Source organism: Notechis scutatus, chromosome 6 (genome assembly GCF_049901735.1).
Source record: "Notechis scutatus isolate UNSWTSFEM ecotype Mainland chromosome 6, rNotScu1.2, whole genome shotgun sequence".
Taxonomy (NCBI): domain Eukaryota; kingdom Metazoa; phylum Chordata; class Lepidosauria; order Squamata; family Elapidae; genus Notechis; species Notechis scutatus.
In genome coordinates this window covers 73,833,544-73,858,607 of record NC_142014.1, presented here as the reverse complement: position 1 = coordinate 73,858,607, position 25,064 = coordinate 73,833,544, and the positions used below count along the sequence as shown (strand labels likewise).

At 40.4% G+C, this 25,064-nt stretch overlaps 1 protein-coding gene across 1 annotated transcript in view; it reads right to left on the bottom strand.

The window, feature by feature from the left end:
* ST8SIA1 (ST8 alpha-N-acetyl-neuraminide alpha-2,8-sialyltransferase 1) overlaps positions 1-25,064 on the bottom strand; it is a 63,607-nt gene that overhangs the window by 7,971 nt on the left and 30,572 nt on the right. The window contains exons 3-4 of the mRNA XM_026678270.2: positions 13,850-13,959; positions 10,381-10,473 (exon numbers count right to left, since the gene is read on the bottom strand). Coding sequence (XP_026534055.2) covers positions 10,381-10,473; positions 13,850-13,959 — 203 coding nt within the window. The remainder of the gene's footprint in view (positions 1-10,380; positions 10,474-13,849; positions 13,960-25,064) is intronic.

The following is a 25,064-nucleotide window of genomic DNA, read 5'->3' as shown; positions in this document are numbered from 1 at the left end:
AAGAGTGTGGCTTTTATACTTTCTCTTGGGCTTTGAACTTGAGCTTCCTGTTCCTGTGCAAGAAAATGTATTCTATTGGCTCCTGTCAGACTCCCATGGGGCTATGCAGGGGTCATAGCTGAGGTTGTCTGAGATAAGGTTAGTTGAAGCTTGGAGGGTGATGATGTAATGAAGAGGCTTGTGTTCTGAAAGGGTGTTGGGCAATTCCTATTGTATCTTAATGGTTTTGTCCTAATGTAGATCTTGAATGAGGGCTAATCCCATCACCCTGGAGCTGAAGATCTTTTGTCTTGTAGATAGGCTGGCTCAGTCCTTATGGGGCTGTTAAGAAAGGTGGAGGGCGCTTTCCGAGCGCATGTTTCTCCTTCAGGGAAATATAGTATTCTGCCTTTTTAATATTTCTCAAAATATTTCATTCTTCTAGGAGAGAGGTGGATGCTAACTTTCTATACTACTGAAAGCCCTCTAAGTCAAATGTCCCCTGACTGTAATGTGCAAAAATACTTCTGGACAAAGAGCTTTCTCCTCAAAAAGAGATTTTAAATGAACAGGACTTATGAATGGGCCCTCCCTCAACCACCCAGAGAAAATATCTCGCTTCGAAAGCTTGCAATAAAACACAGATCTCTTCCCATCAGGAAGACGTCAGAAGGTGACAACAAACCAAGAAACAGGAAAAGCAGTGAAAAAGGAACAGCTGCCTTGGGTAAGAAAGGAGGGGGGAAAAGAGGAATCTTTCCTAATCCAGTATCTCAAATCTCCAGGGTTCCTAGATCTAGACAGAATTCCCTGTTTCTCTTTGCTTCTGTCCAGGAATGCAGGCTAAAACTCACAACACTAGATGAATTCAGCATTTGTTCAGGACAAACGCCCCTCCCAACTGCCTCTCCTTTAAACTCCATCCCCAGGTGTGCCTTATGAAGGGAATCGGGGCCCTTTCTTTCCCCATAAGCCACACAACCCATGTTGCTCTCTTCTGCGTTCTTCCCTGCATGCCCTAGGATGAGGAGGTGGTGGACCTTGGTCTTCATCTGAACCACCTCTCCCTTGTTCTACCTCTCTCCTGCTCTGCCCAGCCTGACTTTGCCCTTCCCCAGTTTCCTCCACAGCCAACGGAGCCATTCTCCCGCTCTCTGTCAGCTGTTCGTCTTCCCTCAGATTCAGACTCCGACTGGAGATGGGTGGTGGGTGGGTAGAGGTCATGACACCAACTCTCTACTAGAGCAGGATAGAAAAGATGTAACATCTGACAAGCCTGATTTTCAATCTTAGCCTTATGTCGTGACTGCAGAAGACCTTTTTCATTTTGAAGAATGCTGTTCGAGCTTTCTCTACCCTTGTCTTTACTTCAGTGGTCATGTCCCAGCTTTCATGTAAATTAGAAGCGCAAAATGCAAATCACCAAACCGGTAGTTACACCGGGTCGGATCCCACCCCTACCAACATAGACATAGTAGATGATGTAAAGATGAAGTATTTAAGTACAGGGGAGAAAACTACATATTTATAGAAACAGAAGCAGTCAGGGGTATGCCAAGGAACTCTTCTTTTGCAAGAAAAACATGAACATTTATTTAGAAAATAAGTATAAATGCACACATGCGGTGCTTGCAGTTAAAAAAAAGTTAAGTAAGAAAAACAGATTGAGGGAAGAAGAGAAAAATGGGTGGGTGTATCTAGCTCAGATGTTAATATTTTGATCAGTGTGAGGGGGAAGACTTTAATATCAACAAGGACTGCAATTTTTTTTACAGTGATAAAAAACAGCTTATATCGATCTCTTTGGACCAAAGCCCACACTGGCTGTTCTGATGGTATCTCCACGACACTCTGGGGAAAAAAACAGCTGAGGAGAGGAGAAAGAATGAATAGGAAAGGGCTAGCTTTGTTTTAATTTGCATTTTAAAATTATTCCAATTTAATTTACTTAATTTATAGCAAGAACAAACAGCCTTTAGGGCAGGAACAAAACTGATTAAAAGGTGGAGGAAGGAGACCATCAAGCAAGAAATAACATTAAAGGGGGATCTAGCTGAAGGATCTGATCTCCCTTATTCTACCTGGAGGACTCTGAGTAGGTTGAGAGTTGGGAGTGCCTAAATGTAAAACCAATATTCTGAAGTAAGAAGCTCTTAGCAGATAACAACACAAGTGAATGTGGAGAGACGCAGAGCCCAGCCTATCTGCTGGTTGGCTACTACCAAAAACATGTACTGATAAGGACTTATTTTTGGCCAACAACAAAACCAGAAAGGTAGCCTCATTCTGACAGTTTAAAGTTGGAAGAAGAAATAGTCTACTTAATTCAGTACAATTAATACATCTTTCTCCTTGCATTGAATAGTTTCCCCTTCAGTCCAATGAAACACTTAACACTGGCAGCAACCCTGGAGTTAATCTGGACGGTCAAAGCTCAGCTTGAGGACTAGGAAGAGAAAATGTCTTTCAAGAGGTCAACCCTTCCAGGAAGGGCTTCACGAGAAATCCCAGAGCTGTATTGATGCAACAGAATCTCAAAAGTTTTCCCTTCATCCTTCTTCTCAAAGTGAATCAATGCGGGGTCACCTTATAGTCTCTTCCTAACACATTTTATGGGTTCATTCACACATTATTGACTGTTAAATTCCTTCTCCAAGTTTTTTTTGGGGGTACTGCTCTATTAGCTTACAACTACACGTAGACGCCTGGTTGGGTAATGCAAAGGATGGGCTGGATATTTCGAGGATTTCGGGTGCAGTTGAAATTTGGCAGTGCTGGTACCAGTCCCATCTCATCTTTAATTAGACCTGGTGGGTTTCAACCTGTCCTGCAGCTTATCAGCTCAAGATTTTGCCGGGTATTGGAATTCTGAGTGGCACAGTGGCTCAGTGGTTAAGACGCTGGGCTTGTCATTTGGAAAGCTAGCAGCCCAGGTTTGAGACCCCAGCACCTTGCAATGGGGTGAGCTCCCAGTCATCGCCCCAGCTCCTGCCAACCTAGCAGTTCAAAAGCATGAAATGCGAGTAGATAAATAGGTACAACTTTGGTGGGAAGGTAACATCACTCTGTGACGTCATGTGACCACATGACCGTAGTAAAATCTGCAGGGACTCCTTTGAATTCTGAAGGAAATGCCCATGTTCTTGTCAGAGTATATTCGTGAAATGGAATAGAGCTTAGCAACAAAGTCAGCCAATGAATAGGCACGGCAACATTCCAGCCAATGGGAGCTGAATTGGAAAGTGAAACTAGAAGTAGCTTGGGTGTGGCTCTTGGCTCTAGTCCAGTGGTGGCTAACCTTTTTCGGCTCCCGTGCCAATAATTGCGCGTGCGCTCACTTGCACGCGCTTGCGTTCCAGCACCCAGAAGGCAATGCGTGCTGCCCCCCCCACGCGCCCTGCACATGCGCACGATTCCCCCCTCGTGCGCCTCATCCCTGCGCATGCACACATATCTTCCACACACACCCCTCCGCATGACGTGCCAGAGGCGTGCACACATATGTGCAGTGGGGCTCTTCCGGGCGACCTCTCGCGTGCCGGGAGAAATGGCTTTGCATGCCACTTCCGGCATGTGTGGCCTAGGTTCGCCAACATGGCTCTAGTCTCTGCTCTCAGCTCTAAACTGAAACTAGTCTTGCTTGCTTGTTGAAACTGATATCTGCTCTGAGCTGCTGCTGCTTGTGTTTTTGCTTATGTTACAAATGGTATTGTAAACTTTACTCATATTATTATGTTTATAAAGAAGTTAACGATCCTGATGAATCAGTCATCTGTGTGTTTTCCAGATTTGAATTTCTGCTGCAAACTCCTAACAGTTCTGCTGTATGGGAGGTGGGCATAAACCTTTCTGCAGAAAATAAATCTTGGTTCCTCTGTCTGTGAGCTTACCAAAGCCTGTGAGACTTTTGGAAAAATCAAACCCAGGCAGTTTACATAATTTTTAAGACACTGATGCTGAAAAAACCCACAATTCCAGACAATAATAAAAGCAAAGGACCTGTAATTTCCTAAACGCTCTAACCAAATTATGCGCAGATATGAATGAAATGAAGGTTTACAAATATAGAAGATGAGTCATTCCGTACTCAAAGATAACACATTGTGAGTACAAATGATAGTTTCAGGTTGGTTTTGTTTTTAAAAGAGGAAATCTAAATATGGGTGATGTCTCAATCTCTTTCAGTGTGTAGAACTTCAGGATTTCAGCTACTTTATTGCACTTCACTCCTCCAAAATCAGTTTTTGATAGTTAATTTGGATGTTTTGAGCTCGTTTGTTTAGGCAGGGAAATTATTTCAGAATCCAGAGATGTGAAAGGCATCTAGTATTGTGTACATACGGAATGTGGCAGGGGTCTTCCAACCTCCCAGAGACCTTCGCCTGATTTCAGGCTGTGGCCCATTGGGAACTGGGCAGGGCAAGCAGCGTGCAAGTGTGCAAAGCTCCATTTGCACAAGTGGCAGGCGCATGCATGAAATCACCCCATCTTCCTCGCTGCAGGTCCACAGAGCCAGAAAGGTTGAGGGACCACTGATATATAGTACAGGTAGTCCTCGAATTATGACCGCAATGGAGCCCAAAATTTATGTTGCTAAGTGAGAAATGTGTTAAGTGAGTTTGTCCCATTTTACAACCTTTTTGCCACAATTGTGAATCGTTGTGAGATCTATCTATCTATCTATCTATCTATCTATCTATCTATCTATCTATCAGTGGTGGGATTCCATTTTTTTTACTACAGGTTCTGTGGCTTGGTGGGGGTGGCAGGGGAAAGATAATATAAAATCTCCAGTCAGAGGTGGTATTTGCCGGTTCTCCAAACTACCCAAAATTTCTGCTACCGGTTTTCCAGAACTGGTCAGAACCTGCTGAATACCACCTCTGGGGGTGTGTGTGTGTGTAAAAATCATATATAATCTGGTATGCATGTATGTATGTAATCTGGTATGTATGTATGTAATCTATATATATAAAAGTGAAATACTCTAGAAAAAAACATTTATTTGACATACATTTAAAACAGACAAATCAACATATGTATGTATGTATGTATGTATGTATGTATGTATGTATGTATATACACACACATATATACATTTTACAGCGTATATTGAGCAATGGTTAAATTTTTTTTCTTTATCTTTATCATTGACGTGATCTGCCTTGTTACAATAACTCCTTCGTTCTTTTTTTTTTTTTTTAACAAATTTTATTCAGTTTTTCACATTAAAAACAAAAATCTCTTTTTAGTGGACAACGTATTTCCGGGTCATCACCTTTGCATACAAATATGACAGCAATTATACATTCATATATGCATACTTAATTCTATTATTACCTTTTCCATTCCAAATTTTCAGTAAGGAGAGAAACAAACACATTAATTCTAGCCTCTTTCATTAATCTCAATCGAAACATCTTTTTGTTTCATTTCAATTATTTCAAATATAATCCTTTAATATTTATTTTAAAAATAAAGATAAACAATATGTGTTTGCCTAATAACAACAACAACAGCAGCAACAACAACAACAATAATAATAGTGATAATAATAATAAAAAAGTTACCAATTTCTCTCCTTGCTTTTAATAGTCTATATTAATTTATTAATTTAGTTGGTTCTTTAGTCAGTCATATTCCCTTTCCATTACACATTCTTTTTATAAATTCTAGATTAATACAAATTTTAACACTAAAAAAAAAAAAGTATAGGTTTCCCCCCTTTTACTGTTTTGAGTGTGACACCTCAATGATTAAAATATACGCTGACGCACCGTAGATTGCGACTCTCTGCGGCTATGGTCCGTGCTCTTTTGTTGGAGAGCCCTGATCATTATGATTAGGGGCTGAAGCTGCCTTGGAGGGGCGGTGGAGTAAGGGGAAGCCACAAGCCAGATTGAGGGGAGCCGCATCTCCCCTCCTGGGCTTGGTCTTTTTCCCACCGAAGACGATTGCAGCAGTGGTTTAAAATGGCCACCCCGAAGAGGAGGACTCAGCTGGATTAAGATTTGTGCAGGAGGGAAGAAAGAGGTGGATAACATCTGAACCGGGACAACTGGGCAATGAAACTAAACAAAAGTACCCCGGGATTAAGGTAACATGGAATTTTTAAGAAAAGAAAAGTGAGCGGCGAAATTACAAAGGGACAGGGGGAAAAAAAGAAAATATTTTTGACAGCTAAGCGAGGCTTCGAACTGGGAAAGGAAGAAGCTGGAACTAAAGATTTAACTAAATTGGACTAAAATATTTTGGGAATAAACAGGCATAAAATAAAGCTGGACTTAAGATTTTCAAAAAATAATAATAATAAAGTTTACAAATTGGAGAGTGGACTGTGCTGGAATATTGAGGTTCAAAAAACCCTAAATAAAAAAATAGGGGGAAAAGGTGAAGACTTTGTATAATGGAGCGTGCCACCTTTTGACAAAAACTTGAGCTCAAACAAAAGGGAAAGCATCCTGTTTCTGAATGAACTTGTGTGGATATAACATTAAAGAAATATTGAAACAAAGTAAGAATCTTAGAAAGTGAAAGCAGAACCAGAATAAAGAAAAAAGCAAGGAAAGACTGACTGTGGGATTAATTGATGTTTTTGGTTTTGACCCTGGGCTGGAATAATTGAGAACTTTAGAAAATCGAAAGAAGGAAAGTAAAAGTGTTTTTTTGTGGACTTTAACGATCATAAAATACAAGAGTGTGTAATGATGATATCTCTTCGGGAATTAAAAATGGAATTTAAAAATATGAGAGAATTACTACAGGAAAGAGGTGAATCACTTTGCTCTGTGTTAGAAAAAATGGAAATGGCGATTGAAGAACAAGAAGAAAGAGCTTCAGAGGAGGAGGAGTCGATTCAAGGAGAAGACATTTTAAATAGACAATTAACACAAAGAACACTACAAAGAAGTGGGGAAAGAAGGAAAGGTTAAAAAGTTGAAATTTAAGAAGGCAATCAAAAGGGGTACCTGTGAAGTCAGGAAAGGCAGAAAGACCCAGCAGAAAAGGGAAAGCGCTATTAAGAAAGAAAGGGATATAAACTGGAATGAGAAAAGCTATGGGGAAAAGAGGGGAGGAGAAGTAGTTTGGGGTGTTGCAGACCCCCCCCCGGCAGCAGAACCCCTTTTCCCAAGACGGTGCAGCGGCGGTCCGCAATGGCCGCCACAAAGAAGCTGGCAGCCGGGTAAGAATGCGCAGGAGGAAGTGGAGAAAGTTTTTGAAAAGAGAAAGTTTTTCTTGGTTCCCAGGACTCTAAGACATATTTAACAAAACTCCTGAAAATTATGACTTTCTGAATGATACCTTCTAGAAGAGGAAAAAAGCGGCAGTTTGGTGGTGCTGAAAGGAAAGTTTACTCTCCTTCCCGACGGAATTAATAAGTGGACATTGAGAAACCTGTTTTTTCAGGTAAAACTAGCTTTATGGGATAAGTCGGAAGGGAGAGGACAAAAAAATATATTCATCTGGTTTGATTTTGTTGGAGATGCCTTAAGGATTTGAAGACAGAAATAGAACTCCAATAAGGCTTCAAAATACAGATTTGGACTTTCTTTTTTCCTTTGTCTGATACTACCCCTGGAAGAGAAAGGGAGAATTTTGTCTTGGCTTGGATAGATTGAGGATTGTGGATTTTGGGATTGTTTTATTTTTATTTTTAAATATCTTGGTTGGTGTAAGAAGAAAGAGGGAAAAAAGAAAAGAAAAGAAAAGATCTATAATGGCTTTTTCTTTTGAGGAACTGAGGGAAGAATATGAGCAAACAAAAGCAGCCGGTAAAGATGGTATGGAAAAAGCCTTCCTATTTTTAGAAATGGCGCTGGTTAACTATCAACAAACAATACAACAGATGGAGGCAGAAGAACAACAAGAAGAAGATGAAGACGCCATCTTTAATGAATTCCAAAATTTAACTAAGAAAGAAGGAAGGAAGAAAGCGAGGAAAATGAAGGACTTAAGATCTAAAAAACATTTAAGAAAGAGAAAAATAAGATGCAAAATAAATATAATGATAGTAAACAAAAGAAAAGGGAACACAACAGAGAAGGGATGCCAGCAAGGCAGAGGCTAGAAGAAGCGGGGTAGGAAGATTTGGTGGGGGAAGAAAGAAAGGGGAAAGGCAGAGAAAAGCCACAAAGTTTTGAAATTAGATGGGAAAAGAGGAATTTTTTTAGGGACAAAGGGTAAAGTACAATTTTCTTAAAAAGATTTTGCAAGGTACATAAGATGGTATTGTAACATCTGTATTAGAAATAGAAAATTAGAATGGCTTAAGAGTTAATAAGAAATTAAAATGTTGAAATGTTTAACAATGATTGATTTTAAAATGTAATAAAATATTAAAGGGAAAGGCAATGGGAATGTTATAAGATTTAATATTTAGATTTATTATTTAACTATGTATTTAATCATTTTGGATTTATCACTTTGTTTTTATTGTTATTAAAAGAAAAAAATTAGTAGATAGAATGTACCAAGCAGAATCAGATTGGGTATTAGGTGTTATTTTAAATGTTAATCTAATTAATTTAGGGGAGGATAGAAAGGCATCATACTCTGATTAGTGATTTCAGGAGAAATTCTTTTTTTTTTTTTAATAAGGAATGAGATAGAGGGATAATAAAGAATGGGCAAAAGATACAAATATAATGATTTAAATTAAGATGGATTAAATAAGATAGAATTATGAAGAGTGAAATGTGTGGAGAAGTTTATATAGAAGATATAGAATGGTAAACAAAATAGGTAATGATATGTAAGATGAGCATGAATATAATTGAAGCCCATATAAAGAGAGGTACCTGGGGCCAAGTTACTTTCCTAAAAGATTTTTATATGTTTGTTTGTTGTGTGTTTATGTTTTGAGAGTATTAATAAAACCTTGTAGAAATACAGAATGAGAATAATGGTAATCAAGTCAGAAAGAAATAGATGAAATAATAATAGTGAAATTGAATAAGAGTAAAGAGAAGTAAAGAGAAATTGGATAAGAGGTATTTTTATGCTCATATGGAAATGGCTTAAAATAGAATTGTATTGTATAAAATAAAGCTTTATCTGACTTGTAAAATTTATAATGGAAAAAGGTTCAAATATGTAATGGTTGATGATGATTTGTTTGTCTTTGAAATTAATAAAATTTGCTTAAAAAAAAAAAAAGTTGAGACTTAAGAAGGCAATCAAAAGGGGGAATACCTGTGAAGTCAGGAAAGGCAGAAAGACCCAGCAGAAAAGGGGAAAGGAAGATATTAAGAAAGAGAGGGATATAAACTGGAATGAGAAAAGATATGGGGAAAAGAGGGGGAGGAGAAGCAGTAAGAAACAGGTGCGTGAAATAAAGAAATATGGAAATAGTAAAATGTTGAAAAGAAATTGTTTTTTCAGAGATAATGGTTGATGAATTAAAAAGGGGACTCTGCAGGGTGACAAGGGGTAATAAGAATATTTCTGCAATTAAAAATATTTAGAAAATAGGGTAATATAGATACTGATAACTCTTATTAAAAATCAAGGGGGGGAAATATGCTGAGGAACCCATTGAAAAGATGTAATGATTATTATTGTAACTTCTTAAAAATAATGGTTTATTGGATATATAAAAGTGAAATACTACTTACACATCATCACAAAATGTCCAGAACCGTAAAGCCTACAAACTTGAAATTTGGCACCTATGTTCCTCTTGGTTTCTAGGTGCTCACTAAGAAAGGATTTTTCTAAATGACCATCAGAGCATTAGTATTTCCTATATTATTATTATTATTATTATTATTATTATTATTATTATTATTATTATTATTATTATTATTATTATTATTATTATTATTATTATTAACATGCTCTGATGCTAAGAAGTTCTACTCCCCCTCCCCACCTGAAAAGAAATCTGTTCCAAGTGCAAAACACAAGCAGAGGAGAGGAGTTTCAGTTCCAAAGCACCAAGCAGCTTTAGTACAGAACAGTTGAGCTAGTTGGTTCTGACTATCATATTCCAGTATTCACCCCTTTTTTTTGAAACAGGCTGATGCAAACCAATTTCAAGTCATTTGAGATGACAGGTGAGTCTCTTCATTTCTTAACCCTACAACGGAGGTCTCCAAACTTGGCAACTTTAAGACTTGTGGACTTCAACTCCCAGAATTCCCCAGCCAGCTGGCTGGAGAATTCTGGGAGTTGAAGTTCTTAAGTCTTAAAGTTGCCAAGTTTGGGGACCCCTGCCCTACAAGATTGTTGTTGATTGTGCATAGACTGCTAGAAAGACAATTCTGCTCACAACATTCTGACATTAAAATGTCTCTTTTCCTTTCTTTCTTTTTTTAAACCCTCCCCCACAACATGCCTCATTTTTTCCCCTTATGTACTCAGCCTAGGAATTGAAAAAGAAACAGACAATCGGCTCCTTACCTTTTATTAATTATGCTGGGATTCGCTGTTACCAGTTGAGTTTTTGATCCTATGTCTTTGCTGTATGCATTGCTTAGTGGAGGGAGGTTACATCTGAAGGGAAGAAAAAAGAAAAACGAAACTGTAATAAATTATACTTTTTATGTTCATTCACGTATTTGAGGAGTGAGCTTGCCATGTTTTCTTGCAGATGTTTCATTACCCAAACTAGGAAACATCTTCAGACTATGCAAAAGAGATAATCCAGGGGTGGGCTTCAAAAATTTTAGCAACAGGGTTCTCTGCCTGGTTGCTGAGTGGGCGTGGCGATGGTGGGTGTGGCCTAGTCGGCCTCCTGCGCCACATTGGGGAGGGGGGCGTTTTTGCCCTCCCCGGGCTCCGGAGGCTCTCTGGAAGGTGGAAACGGGCCCATTTCTAGCCTTCTTGAACTTCCAGGTGGCCCGTTTTTTTGCCTTCCTTGAGCTTCCATGCACACCCTGCACTTACCTGCATCCAAAATGGGCCACGTGGGGACTCTTGGGAGGGGTGGGTGGGACCAGCCAGGGTTGGAATTTGGGAGTTCTCCGAACTGCACAGAATTTTAGCTAGGGGTTCTCCCGAATCCCTGCGAACCCCCAGCAGCCCACCCCTGCTATCATCCAGTCCAAAAGGGAAGAAAAGCTCCACCATAGATTAACTCCAAGGTTAACATCAGACCAACAGTCAAGAAAACAATCAAGAAACTGCCAAAGAAGCCGACAGCAAACAGCCCAATTGAAGAATCTCTTAAGACCGTCCCCACCAACATCGACAGGGAAGCCACTAGAATATAAACTGACAGCAAACTCCATTCTAACCCTGATGATGTTACCTCGTTGGGTAATGAAATATCTGCAAGAAAACAACCCAGATCAGAGAGAACCAAGGACCCCATGTCAACCCTGAACAACAAATATTCTCCCTTATTAGTATTCATGTATTTGTTCAAGTCAAAAATCTATTAAGAAAAAGATTATTCCCATTGAGCCAAGTACACTTGCTACCACAACTGGGACTGGCAACTCCGTGGCTGAGCCAAGTGGCCATTCAGTGAAATGCTATGTGACTGTGCTGGACTTGTGACATCGGTTCCACTGTGGCTGTTCAGTGAATCAGCCACACCACATGACCATGACTTGCTGGCTTCTCTATTGAATTCTGCTTGTTCGAAACCAGTAATTGAAACTCATACATGGTAACCCTATATGATTGCAGGACACTACGAAGATCATAAACATGTGCCAGTTGCAAAACACCCAAAAGGGTGATTGTGTTATCATGGGAACACTGCAATAGCTACACATTTTTAAAAACCCAGTCATAAACCAACTTTTCCAGCACTGTCAAAGCTTCAACAGTCACTGAACAGCCGGCAACAGGTGCGGATGGCTGAGGAGAGCAAGGACTCAGATGAGGGGCCAGGACCATTAGGGAGTGGACTGCTGCCTTCAGAGATTGTGGGGGCTGGCAGAAGCGATGAGGAGGTTCCCGAGGAGCCTGTGCCAAGTGCGCATGTGCGCAGGATTGCTCTCAGGAAAGAGCAGCTGCAGCAGCACGGGCAACTCGGGAGTAAGGCTGCAAGGTAATAGCCCTTCCTTCAAGAAAATAAAAGCCAGCTGTGAAACGAACGTTCTTTGCAGAAGGCAAAGTCGTTTGGAAACTCCAGCCTCATGGACATTCCAGTATCCTGAGTTTGCATTTGAAGATTCTTGTATTGCAAATTATTTTGTTGTCTGTTATCTTTTGGCAGTCTCGCACAGTTTGGCAAGGCTTGTGCTTATCACAGCTAATTATTTTGCAGCAGCATTAAAAGGTTTCTGTTCCCTTTGAATTGTGTTTGATTTGTTGGGAAAAGGCATGGGTCAGAACACAGGTGGTCAGTAAGAGACGACTTACAGATGTTTCAGTGCCAAACTAGATAACATCATCAGGCTAGAATAGGGGTGGGGTTTGCCCTCTATTTATATTACTAACTATACTAGAGTTATTACCATTTTTGTGACAACTCTACAGCACCCCCAAATCTGTAGCTTGTTGTGCATTTTAAAAATTATTTTAATGTGCTCTGAAAAGAGCTTGTTTTTATGTTGGCTTCCTCCTCCCCTTCTCCAGGCTGGGCACATTAAAAATACATTCAAGACATTAAAAAGGAGATAAAATCCAATCCATAAAATAAGTAATGATTATCCCATGGTGGGTGTCAAATATGTGTGTCCTGGAATTGCAACTGCTTTGAAGAACATATCGCAGTAGATAAAAGGGCCTTTTTCTGTTGGAAACCAACTCAATAATTGGATTATTGTGGGCCGGAAAAGCAATGCAATCAAAATCCGTTGGATCTTAGCAAGTGAAATGTTCACAGCAGCCTCCTAGACTGAAAATAAAGAGAAGATAGAAAGAATTGCCTCTGTTTGCTACTGTAAACATTTGACGACTTCATTGCCAAAATTTCTAATATAACTACCACTCTGGAGAAACAACAAAAGCTTTGTGGAAAAACAGCACAGATCGGACACTCCTAAATTTCAGTTACTAGTCCATATGAAGTATGGGACGCCTATCCTGCCTTGGGATGGACCTCAGAACACATCCTGAAGGAGTCTACTGAATTGCAATTGCAATACATATAGTCCTCAACTTACATTTGCTTCAGCAACCAATCAAAGTTACAACAGCACAGAAAACAGTAACTTGCAACCACTCCTCACACTTATGACCATCCCAGCATCCCCATGGCAACTGGCATATATTTACAATGGTTGCAGCCTCTGGGAGCCATTCAGCGTACTTATAACAAGCAAAGTCACTGGAGGAAGCTAGATTTGCTTAAAGACATGTGATTCATTTACAACCGGGGCAAAAAGGTCATAAAATTGGGCACGGCTCACTTAACAACCGGCTTGCTTAGCAACAGAAATTCTGGTTCCAATAGTGGTTTTAAGTCAAGGGATATTTGTATGACAGAAGGAGATAATCAAGTGGAACAATTTTACTGTGCTGTAGTCCTCGACCTATGACCACAATTGGGCCCAAAATTTATGTTGCCAAGCAAGACATTTGTTAAGTGAGTTTGCTACATTTTATGACCTTTCTTGCCACAGTTGTTAAGTGAATCACTGAAGTTCTTAAACTAGAAGCATGGTTGTTAAGTGAATCTGGTTTCCCCATTGACTTGGCTTGTCCGAAGGTCCCAAAAGCAGATCCTATGAACCCCTGGGACACTGCAACCGTCGTAAATGTGAGTCAGTTGTCAAGCCTCCAAATGTAAATCACATGACCACGGGGAGGCTGTAATGGCTATAACTGTGAGAAATGGTCTCGAGTCACCTTTTTCAGTGCCGTTGTAACTTCGAATGGCCACTAAGTGAACTGTTGTAAGCCGAGGACTACCTGTACTGTGAAAAAACGGTGAAGGTGAGGAGAGGGAAGCATAGCCAAAATGGCGGCTTACCTCATGACGAAGTCCGCTTGATCTATCTGCTTGCCACAGCGGCTGTTTTTCAGAATCCCACCATTGCCCACTACAGAGCATCTCTTCAATGGCAGCTGGAATGGAACCACCTGGCGAGAGAAAACAGGGGCCACAATCACACTTCACACCAGGAGAGTTGTGGGAACTAGATAGATAGATAGATAGATAGATAGATAGATAGATAGATAGATAGATAGACAGACAGACAGACAGACAGAGACAGACAGACAGACAGACAGACAGAATTCTTCATTGGCCAAGTGTGATGGGACACACAAGGAATTTGTCTTGGTGCAAATGCGCTCAGGATACATAAAAGATACATTCGTCAAGAGTTAAGAATCATCAGGTACCACACAATAATAGTCATAGGATACAATAAGCAATCAAATCATACTAGGAAACAGTCCATATAAATCATTAGGATACAAGCGACAAAGTTACTCACAAGTGGGAGGGGATGGGTGATAAGGAGTGATGAGAAGATTAATAGTAATAGCAATGCAGACTTTGTAAATAGTTGGACAGTGTTGAGGGAATTATTTGTTTAGCAGAGTGATGGCGTTGGGGGGAAAAACTGTCCTTCCGTCTAGTTCTTCTGGTGTGCAGTTCTCCTTATTTAATCCCAATTCCTGCTTAGGCAGGTAACCCTGTACTATTTCAGACAAAGATGGAACAGGTGTGATCCAGAAGGTCACCATTTCTATTCTTAACATTTTCTATGGGTTTCTGAACTTCCAACGTTTCCTAAAACCATAGCCGGAGTAGAATTTGAATCACAAGGAGCCTTTGAAGGTCAGAAAATAAACCTCACACATTGCACAGGATGCCCACTTTAGAGGAAATGAGAAAGGTGACAGCTGCAGCCGGATGCACACATTTTAATGACTTCCTTCCTTTTTCCTAGTATGCAGGAAAATAACTGCACTTATGGCATAACAGCAAAATCACATGTAGTGAGTTAAACTATACTTAAATTAGCTTGATACCCGTGCTTCGCTACGAAACTATGTGGTTGGGCTTAGTTTTTGGGAAGGAAAATAAGGGGGGGGGGGATTCTGTCCAGCATCCATCGGTATTCATCTGGCTAGCGTCCTGTCAGTATACGAGAGTTGAAGGCTGTTTGGAAACTGAAACATGGAAACTGAAACAGTATTTGCTGTGTAAGGAGACAGCAAGGAGCCTGGGTGTGGCTTAGCTCAACTGTTCTGTACTAAAGCTGCTTGCTGCTCTGAAAATGAAACTGAAACTCCTCTCCTCTGCTTGTATTTTGCATTTGGAACAGATTTCTTTTCAGGTGGGGAGGGGGAGTAGAACTCCTTAGCATCAGAGCATGTTAATAATAATATACAAGATACTAATGCTTTGATGGTCATTTCAAAAAATCCTTTCTTAGTGAGCACCTAGAGGCCCAGAGGAACATATCTGCCAAAATTTCAAGTTTGTAGGCTTAACGGTTCTGGAGATTTTGTGATGATGCATGAATGGTATTTTGCTTTTATATATATAGAAGATATCAACACAATATAGTGCAGTAGACCCAAGCTTGAAGCCAGCGAGGTGAATAGCCAAATGTGAAGAAGAGATTTGACATGCCTACTATTCTATGGTGGATGTAAGCAACTGGCAATCTTCCGTATGTTTCTAATCACAGTTCCAAGCAATCCTCATCAGAAGCCCTGCTTGCCTTCAGAAATTGTAGGTGCTCCATCACTGGAGGTTTTAAAGAAGAGATTAGTCAACTATTTGAAATGGTATAGGGTCCACTGCTTGCGTAGGGGTTGGACTAGAAGACCTCTAAGGTCTTTCCCGACTCAGTTATTCTGTTCGACTCAAACTATTAATTTAGAAAGATACAGAAGTCACCCATTCCTCATACATACGGATGAAGATTTCTGTCAGATTTATGGATCAATTTTACAAAGTATACTTATATTTTATGGTTGTTAGATGCTTTCAGATTGGGATTAAATAAGGGGATAGAACTATTTATTTTAAACAATGGAACTATTTTAAATGTAAAACAAAAATTTTTCAGGTTGAGAAGCTTGCATCCCTTGAAGAAATCTAAGACATATCTCAAAGAAATGTTCTAAAATGCAGAAAAATTGCTATGGACATACCCCTGAAATACAACTCCATTCTTGACTTTATTTAAAAAAAAACAAGACAGAGATTTTAAAGAAAGGTAAACAAAATAGATAAAAGCAATATAATCAATATATAGCTATAAATCAATCAATCTATCTAATCTATCATCTAATTATCTACCTACCTACCTAATCATCTCACTCTCATCTTTCTGTCTGTCTGTCTATCCATATCTATTTATCTATCCGTGTCTGTCTGTCTGTTTAGTTTTACACATTTCAAGCATATTTCATTATAATTATCCATTTATAATCTGTCTGTAAACAAATTGTTCATAAATTTCAAGTACCATCACATCTTCAATCCTCTGTGTAAGTGGGGCCATAAATTCATTTTTCTGATGTCAATGCTTTGGATCCCTGCTGTTTTCTCCATTATTCCATCATGTTTAAATAGAAGAAAAACCACTAAATGTTTGACTCTGATAAGCCAACCATGATTTGCTCTCTTCTGTTCTTTATAGGGTAATAAAACTGGTGTTTCTATTGGTTTTCTGATAGTTTTCTGCATTGTTCTTGCTAGCATGCTGCTCCAACTCAGAAACAACATCAAATGTTCAAGATTGATAGCTGTTCGACACACCTGTCCACCACGAGTTTATCTGATCTCCCTTTAAAGTCCCCACAATGTAGTGGCTATTATTACTACGTTTGATAATGAATTCTAGGACTTTCAAAAGTAATGCTTTCTTTTGTTTGTTCTCCTTCAATTACATTCATTCAATAGCCCTAATGCAGTGTCTTTCAAACTTGACAACTTTAAGATATGTGGACCTCAACTCCCTGAATTCAGGGAGTTGAGGTCCACACATTTTAAAGTTGCCAAGTTTGAAAGACACTGCCCGGATGTTTTGAAAGACTCAAACAAAACAAAACAAAACAAAACCCCACTCTTCTTCCTTTTCCCAAGACACACAATTTCATACTTTAATTCTAGCTCTGTGTAGCCCGTACAGCATAATCTTCTAATCTCCTAGCTAAGATCTTTCCCAGGCGGCTTAACCAGTGACCCATAGATTAAACTAAGAGCACATGGTTTTTCCCCAACCATGCATTAAAAAAAAAAAAAAACCACATCCACACACAACTACAGCTGCTGCTGGAAAATACAAATACATCTTTTTTTTTTTAAATGTCTGCATCCCTATTAAATAATTCTGAAAGACCCAGATCACTTGCAGCCCTGCCTTTTTAAAAAAAAAAAATTTCCAAACCTCCCATTATGTGACTTTCTTTTCTTTGCTCATATAAAGATAATTCTAGGGGGGGGGCTCAATAATTTAGCTCTGTGCTTTTCTTTTAGCCTTCCAGTTTCACCTCCCTGCTGTGCTCTGTGTGAATCTGGAGCTATCACATGTTATCCTCACAGTGGTGTCCACAGCTTTTAGTCTGCTACCTCAGGGATTCGGCCTCAAAATCTATAATCCAATTTTGGCAGTTAAATGGAGAATATGAGGTTTTTTATCATGGGAAGGATGTCCTAGAAAAACAGCAATCGTGCACTAACTCTCCATTTGCTAGACTTCATTGGGGCTTAACAGCTGAAGTACGAATAGGTCCTTCCTGAATCTGTTTGGTAGACACAGATATATTTGTACACAATGGCTTGTATTGCTTTTCGATTGTAGGGAGAAGACTCTTGAAGAGTCGCTTGGACTGCAAGAAGATCCAATCAATCCTAAAGAAAATCAACCCTGCCTGTTCTTGGAAGGAGAGATCCTGAAGCTCAAACACTTTGGCCAACAAATGAGAAGAGCGGACTCCTTGGAAAAGGCCTCGATGTTGGGAAAGATGGAAGGCAAAAGGAGGAGGAGGACAGCAGAGAATGAGATGGTTAAATAGTGTCATCCATGCAATGAATGTGAATTTGGGCAAACTCCAGGAGACCACGGAGGACAGGAGAGTCTGGCATGCTATGATCCATGGGATTGTGAAGATTCAGATATGACTTAGGGACTGAACAACAACAACAACAACGGCTTGTATATCAATGGCAAGTAGATTACAATGCAGTTGTCCTTGTTAAATTTGGTAAGACCGTACCTGTGCTTGTTTGATATATCAAGTTAGAAGGTTGCTCTTCTTTTCTACATTTGTGCACCCTAACCGATCCCATCAGTTAAAAAATTCTGACTGTGTTGTGGTTAGCCGGCTGCAGGTGCAGATGGCTAAGGAGAGCAAGGACTCAGATGAGGGACCAGGACCATTAGGGAGTGGACTGCTGCCTTCAGAGATTGTGGGGGCTGGCAGCAGCGATGAGAAGGTTCCCAAGGACCCTGTGCCAAGTACACATGTGCATAGGGTTGCTCTTAGGAAAGAGCAGCTGCAGCAGGACGGGCGACTCAGGAGTAAGGCTGAACGGTAATGGCCCCTCCTTCAAGAAGATAAAAGCCAGCTGTGAATCGGACATTCTTTGCAGGAAGCAAAAATGTTTTGAAACTCAGCCTCCTGGACATTGCAGTATCTTAAGTTGGTATTTGAAGACTCTTGTGTTGTAAAATATTTCTTATCTGTTATACTTGGCAGCCTTGCGCAGTTTTGGCGAGGCTTGTGCTTATCAAAGTGAATTAGTCTGCAGCATCCTTTTAACCGGGGATTCGTAATAATCATTAAAAGGTTTTTGTTTCCTTTGGTTCGTGTTTGTTTTATTGGAAAAGGGTTTGGGTCAGAACAGACTGGTGGGGTCTAGGAAGACAGCCTTCTCTGCTCTTGCTCCCACCCTATGGAATATTCGACCCCTGAAAGTAAAGCAGCCCCCCCCACACTCTTCTCGCCTTCTGAAAAGGGGCTAAAACATGGCTCTGTGGCTTCATGTGGGGAGCCCACAGTCGTGGGGTTTTAATTATTCTTTCCTCCTTAAAAATGTTGGATAAACTTCTTCAAAGTTCGGAGAGGAGAGGAAAATGAAGACTAAAGAAAAACGAGGGACGCCAAACATGTTCCATCTGGACTGTGAAACGGCCAAGCTGCTTGTCCAGTTGGGGAAAGAAACCTGTTTTTCCCCCCCATTCCGCTGCTTAAGTCTACTTACTCTCTATAGGCCAAAAAAATCATCTTATTTGTAGATCTTTCGCAATGCTTTTCCTAAGGAATTCTAGCTCAGGACAGTCACTTCTTTTGCAGAAGTAATCTCATATGAAGCTGCATTCTATAAGTCAGCCATTGGGTCACTGATTTCAGTTGTGCTGCCACTGAGTAGCAGCTAATGTTCTTCCACTGACCCCAAACTCAATTCCTACCAGAGGTCTCCAAACTTGGCAACTTTAAGACTTGTGGGCTTCAACTCCCAGAATTCCTGAGCTAACAAGACAGGAGGAGGAATTCTGGGAGTTGAAGTCCACAAGCCTTACAGTTGCCAAGTTTGGGGATCCCTGTTATTATTATAATGTTAAAGAACATCATAATTCAATGGCTGCTCGTTAGATTTTCAACCAGGTAAGGGGTGTGGAAGGAAGTATGGTATATCAAACCAGATAGGTATGGAAGGAAGGCAAGGGAAAAAGAGAATGACCAGCAGCAAAGCAATGCACTCAGTCACAGTAGCAATATAGGTCTACACTGAGAAACCTGAAGGACCCTAGAAGAGACAAATGTCTATGGAGATTCTCAGTCATCCAGGGCATAAGTGCTTTTTCCCTCCCTCAAAAGACAACTGGACTGGTTTTTACCTTGAGAAAGAAGAAAACGTTTCGCTTCCCATCAAAAAGCTTCTTGGATGATAAACAAACTTCTTCAAAGTAAAACCAGAAAGTCCAATTGCCTCTTGAAAAAGCACCTTTGGGACAACCAGGACCTGGACGACTGAAAATCTCCATAGGAAACTGTGTTTCTAACTTAAAAACTGCAGTGATTCACTTAACAACTGCGACAAAAAAGGTCCTAGAATGGGGCAAAATTCACTTAACAAGTGCCTCACTTAGCAACATCAATTTTAGCCTCAATTGATGTCGCAAGTCGAGGACTGCTTGTGTTATGTTGTCACTTCTATTGTGTTATTTGTTGTTAGCTGCCCAGAGTTGGGAGAGCAACATATATAAATCTAAATTAATAAGCAAGCAAATGAATAATTGTCATCTTTTGGAAGCTGAGCCTATAAATGTCCCTGCCACATGAAAGAAATTACTTGCGGCAAACCTGTCCTGGTTAGATAATGTAATTTTGCAATAAAATCAGGGCTGGTGTTTCTCTTTGTAAAAATCAGGACTCTTGTATTTATTTGTTTATTTTATTTTATTTAGAAAAAAGAGAGATAAGAGGCCTAGAGGGCACTAAGATTGGTATCCATGGTGATTTCATAGCCATCTTTTGAAAGCCTGTTTTCTGTTTCAAGAAACCTGGGGAAATGTTTTCTCAATTATTTACAGTAATATATTGGGGAAAGATAATGCCCTTTGTGTTTGCTTTAATACGTGGGAAACATCAGGGATTTTTTCTGTTTTTCTAATGCAAACAATAACCTTTCAATACTGTCCCTGCTTGTAATAAAAGTAATTTTCCTCCCAGAATTAATTTATAAGGGGGCATAAGTGCAGGAATTCAAAATCTTTTCTTCTTAGATGCTTAGATTTCTTCTATAAAAAAAGACATATATTTAAAACAATGATTAGAAATCAGCTGGCTAGAGAATTCTGTGACATGAAGTCCACCTGTCTTAAAGTTGCGAAGTTTGAGATGTCAACTCATAAAACATTTTGTATATATGTTTTATAGTTGACAACAAAAAGAAGGGGGGGAGTTTCAAAGAGCAGGCAACAGTGTGGAATCGAAAGTACATTCCATTCATATTTTCTTCAAAGACTGATTAGATGGTTGAAGCTTCTGTTGGGAAAAAAATCTAATTGGAGAGCATGGTGGTCGTTTTTCATTGGATGACACACCCAGAGGGGGGGGAAGCAGGATCAAGGGTGACAGTGAATTACGTATCTCAAGTTAGTGCCTGATGTAGAATCTTAACTTCAAATAAATTCTCTTTAGTTTGGGGAGAGTGGCTCGAGGCTCATGATTTAATTGGAGTAACTGCCGGAATCCTGACATGAGAAACATTGGATTAGAGAAAGTACAAGTCCTGTACTTTTCCACAGTCATATTCCAACTAAACACAGATAGTCCTTGACTTATAGCCATTCATTTAGTGACTGTTCAAAGTTACAACAGCACTGAAAAAAGTGACTTATAACCGTTTTTCACATTTATAACCCTTGTAGCATCCCCATGGCCAGGTGATCAAAATTTAGACAACTGGCAAATGAATCATTTTCATGACAATTGTAGTGTCCCAGGGTCATGTAATCTCCTTTTGTGACCTCCTGACCAGCAAAGTCAATGGGGAAAAGCCAGATTCACTTAACAACTGTGTTAGTAACTGAACAATTGCGGTGATTCACTTAACAACTGTGGCAAGAAAGATTGTAAAATGAGGTAAAACTCACTTAACAACTGTCTCGCTTAGCAACAGAGGATTTGGGCTCAATTGTGGTTGTAAGTCGAGGACTACCTGCATTTAACTAAATTAACTGAATTGATCTATTTTCTGGCGTCATATAATTGATTGACTGATTGATTGTTTATGTACTATCAAGTTGTTGCTGATTTTTAGGTGTCAATTTATAATCATTTCATCTTTCATTTTGTTGAGCCTTCCTGTGTTCAGGCTTCTTACATTCCTTGTTCGCACTGTAAATTTTTGCAGCTTCAGATTTTTTCTCCCCCGCCTGATAACATCACCAACGAGATATCCCCAAGGTTTCAGCCTAGCCACATCACAAACACCATTAATTCTCTGAAAGATCCATAGTTTTCTCTAGCAATATGTGGCATGCCATCAGACCAGAGGGGCCATCATCTGGCACTATATCGTCCATCATTTTATATTTTCTATCCAACTGGTTTTCTTGGTTTTTTTTAAAAAAAGGAGAAGTGGTTTATTATTGCCTTGAGGGGGAGGGGGGAGGAATAGTAGGAGTAGGAGTAGTAGGAAGAAGAGGAAGAAGAGGAGGAGGAGGAGGAGGAGGAAGAGGAGAAGATGAGGAGGAGAAGAGGAGCAGGAGAAGGAGAAGAGGAGGAGAAGGAGAAGAAGAGGAAAAGGAGAAGAATAATTATTTCACTTCTCATCCAAGAAGCTTCCTTGGTTTTGGGGAGCTGGAAGAATCATATTTCTTTGCAGTCATCCAACCCTTGGTCATGTGACCATGAGGATGTTGCAATGGTCGTAAGCATGAAAAATGGCCATGTCACTTTTTTCAGTGATGTTGTAACTCCCGATGGTCACTAAATGAACTGTTGTAAGTTGAGGACTTCCTGTATAACTGGAGAGTGTTGGGTAGACTTAGCCCTGAAGGACGCTGCTTTCAGCCTCATGATACAGGCACAATTTCAGTTTTGAAAGCGTGATAAATTCGTGATTTCTCCTGGCTGGGAAGCTGCCAGTGGCACTGTAAGCAAGAGACCTCTCCCCAAAGTCCTGCCTTCAAAAGTTGAGATTAAGTTTACACATTAAGCCCGATGATGTGCCATCAAGGTGGCAATGGCTCAGTTTTGTTGTATATAGCGATGGAACTTATATATTATAGCGACATGATGGAACGCTGTGCTAGGATCAAGTGAGGTGATCCTGACTTTAACGGCAGGTAAAAATCAGCCCGACAGCAAAGGCAGACATAATTTTTCAGGAAAGTTCTTTATCCAGGAAGAAATATACCAAGCATTAGGTCAATAAACTATGGTTATTTGAAAAACATACTACATCATTTAAAGCTTTCAAAATAAGAGTTGTTAACTAACAAACTCCTGACCAATTTTGGAAAGTAATACTTATCTTCCCGCAAATACCCACTTACAGTGAGATAGTGTATGGATGGGTGTTATTTGGCAACTGCAGGTTTCAACAGCCTTAATCTACTTTTTCATTTTAGAAAATGAAATAAAGAGAGCTAGGAAAATAATACATTCCGTTCAAAAGCCACTGCAAATAAGACTTTCAAGACTTTTTGAATGAGTAATAATACACTTCATCAAGTAAAAGGGTTCCATAATACATCATGTAGTCAGAAATGGAAGACCACGGGAATAACAGAATAACAGAGTTGGAAGGGACCTTAAGAGGTCTTCTAATCCAACCCGCTGCTCAAGCAGGAAACCCTATACCAGTGGTGGCTAACCGTTTCGGGCTCCTGTGCCAAAAATTGTGTGCGCGCTTGCACGCTCGCGTGCCAGCACCCATAAGGCAATGCATGCCTCCCCACGCCCCCTACACATGTGCGCACAATCCCCACCCACCCCTGCCGCTGCCCCCTTACCTGCACTGAGCCTCACAGCTGATTTTCAGCCAGTTTGAGGCCTTTTTCGGCCTCCCAGAGGCTTTAGGAAGGCTTCTGCAGGCCGAAAACTAGTCCCGTTTCATCACTTCTGATCTTTTCGGGGGGAAAAAAGGAAGTGACTAAACGGGCCTAGTTTTCGGCCTGCAAAACATGCAGAAGCCTTCCTCAAGTCTTTGGGAGGCTGAAAATGGCCTCAAACCGGCCGTAAATCAGCTGTGGGGCACGTGCACGCGCAGTGAGGTAAATCTGCCTGCAGCTCACGTGCCAGCACAAATGGCTCTGCATGCCACCTGTGGCACACATGCCATAGGTTCGCCATCACGGCCCTACACCATTTCAGACAAATGGCTGCTCAATCTCTTCTTAAAAACCTGCAGTGATGGAGCATTAACAACTTCTGGAGGCAGGCTGCTCCACTGGGTGATTGTTCTCATGTTAGGAAATTTCTCCTTAGTTCTATGTTGCTTCTCTTCATGGTTAGTTTCCATCCCTTGTTTCTTGCCTTGCCTTTTGGTGCTTTGGAAAATAGTTTGACCCCTCGTCTCTGTAGGAAGCTTTCAAATATTGGAACATGGCTACCATTGAGTTCTTGCTCAAGGCACAAATAGCCAGGCTCAAATTACTTTGGACACTTATGTGAAGAAGACTTAATGCTTGGAAAAGTTGGAAGGAAATAGAAGACAAACCGATTTTATTACAGTGGCAAATGCTGCACTGCTCAAAGACTGAAAGGATCAGGTTGGGGATAGATTGTCCTGGACAAAAATCTGGTCACTAAGAGTCAACACAGACCCAATGGGACATAATAAATTAATCATAACATGGCCATTCCACTGCATCCAGATCTGCTTTTTTGTACCTTCTACAAAAAAAAAACAAAAAAACCAGGTGCAACGCAAGAGCATTGAACTATGCTTGATTTATGAGCGGTTCGCAGAACACAATTGCTTATATTGACATTTCATAGCCCCAAATGTCCCCATTTGCTTTCTTCCTTTCTACAATTTATCCAACTGCCCAATTAACAAACTGAAACTCTTGGAGTAACTGAACTTCAAACAATGTAGCTAGGGAACAAACAATATATCCAGGACACATTTATCGATGCGTTGGAAGGGGGAAATTGGTTTTCAAGGACTTACAGAAGGCCTACAGAATTGAGACCCTCCAAATCTTGTTCCAAAAGACAGGTGCCACAACAGAGAAGGCATAGAATTCTATGAGTTCTATACCAGGTGGTATTATTTCATTGTCATGCCCCTGTCAGAGTCTGAATCTGAGGAGGAAGATGAACAGCTGACAGAGAGTGGGAGTGTGGCTCCCTTGGCTATGGAGGATACTGGGGAAGGGCAAAGTCTGGCTGGGCAGAGCAGGAGAGAGGTAGAACAAGAGAGAGGGAGTACAGAGGAAGACCCAGGCCCACCCCCTCTTCATCCTAGGGCACGCAGGGAAGAATGGAGAAGAGAGCAATGTGGGTTGCATGGCTTACGGGGGAGGAAAGGGCCCTGATTGCCTTCATTAGCCACAGCTGGGAATGAAAGTTTAAAAGAACTGAATGCTGACTATGGCAGCTGCTGGGAGCAAACATGACTTTATCCTGTGTTGTCTTTGCTTATCTGTGTTCCTGGCGTCTTCCCAACTGTGTGAGTTTTGCCGTGCCTTCATGTCTGGAATTCTTGCTCCTGCCCTGCCAAACTAATTACCTCAGTTTGGCTTCATTGGATTTAT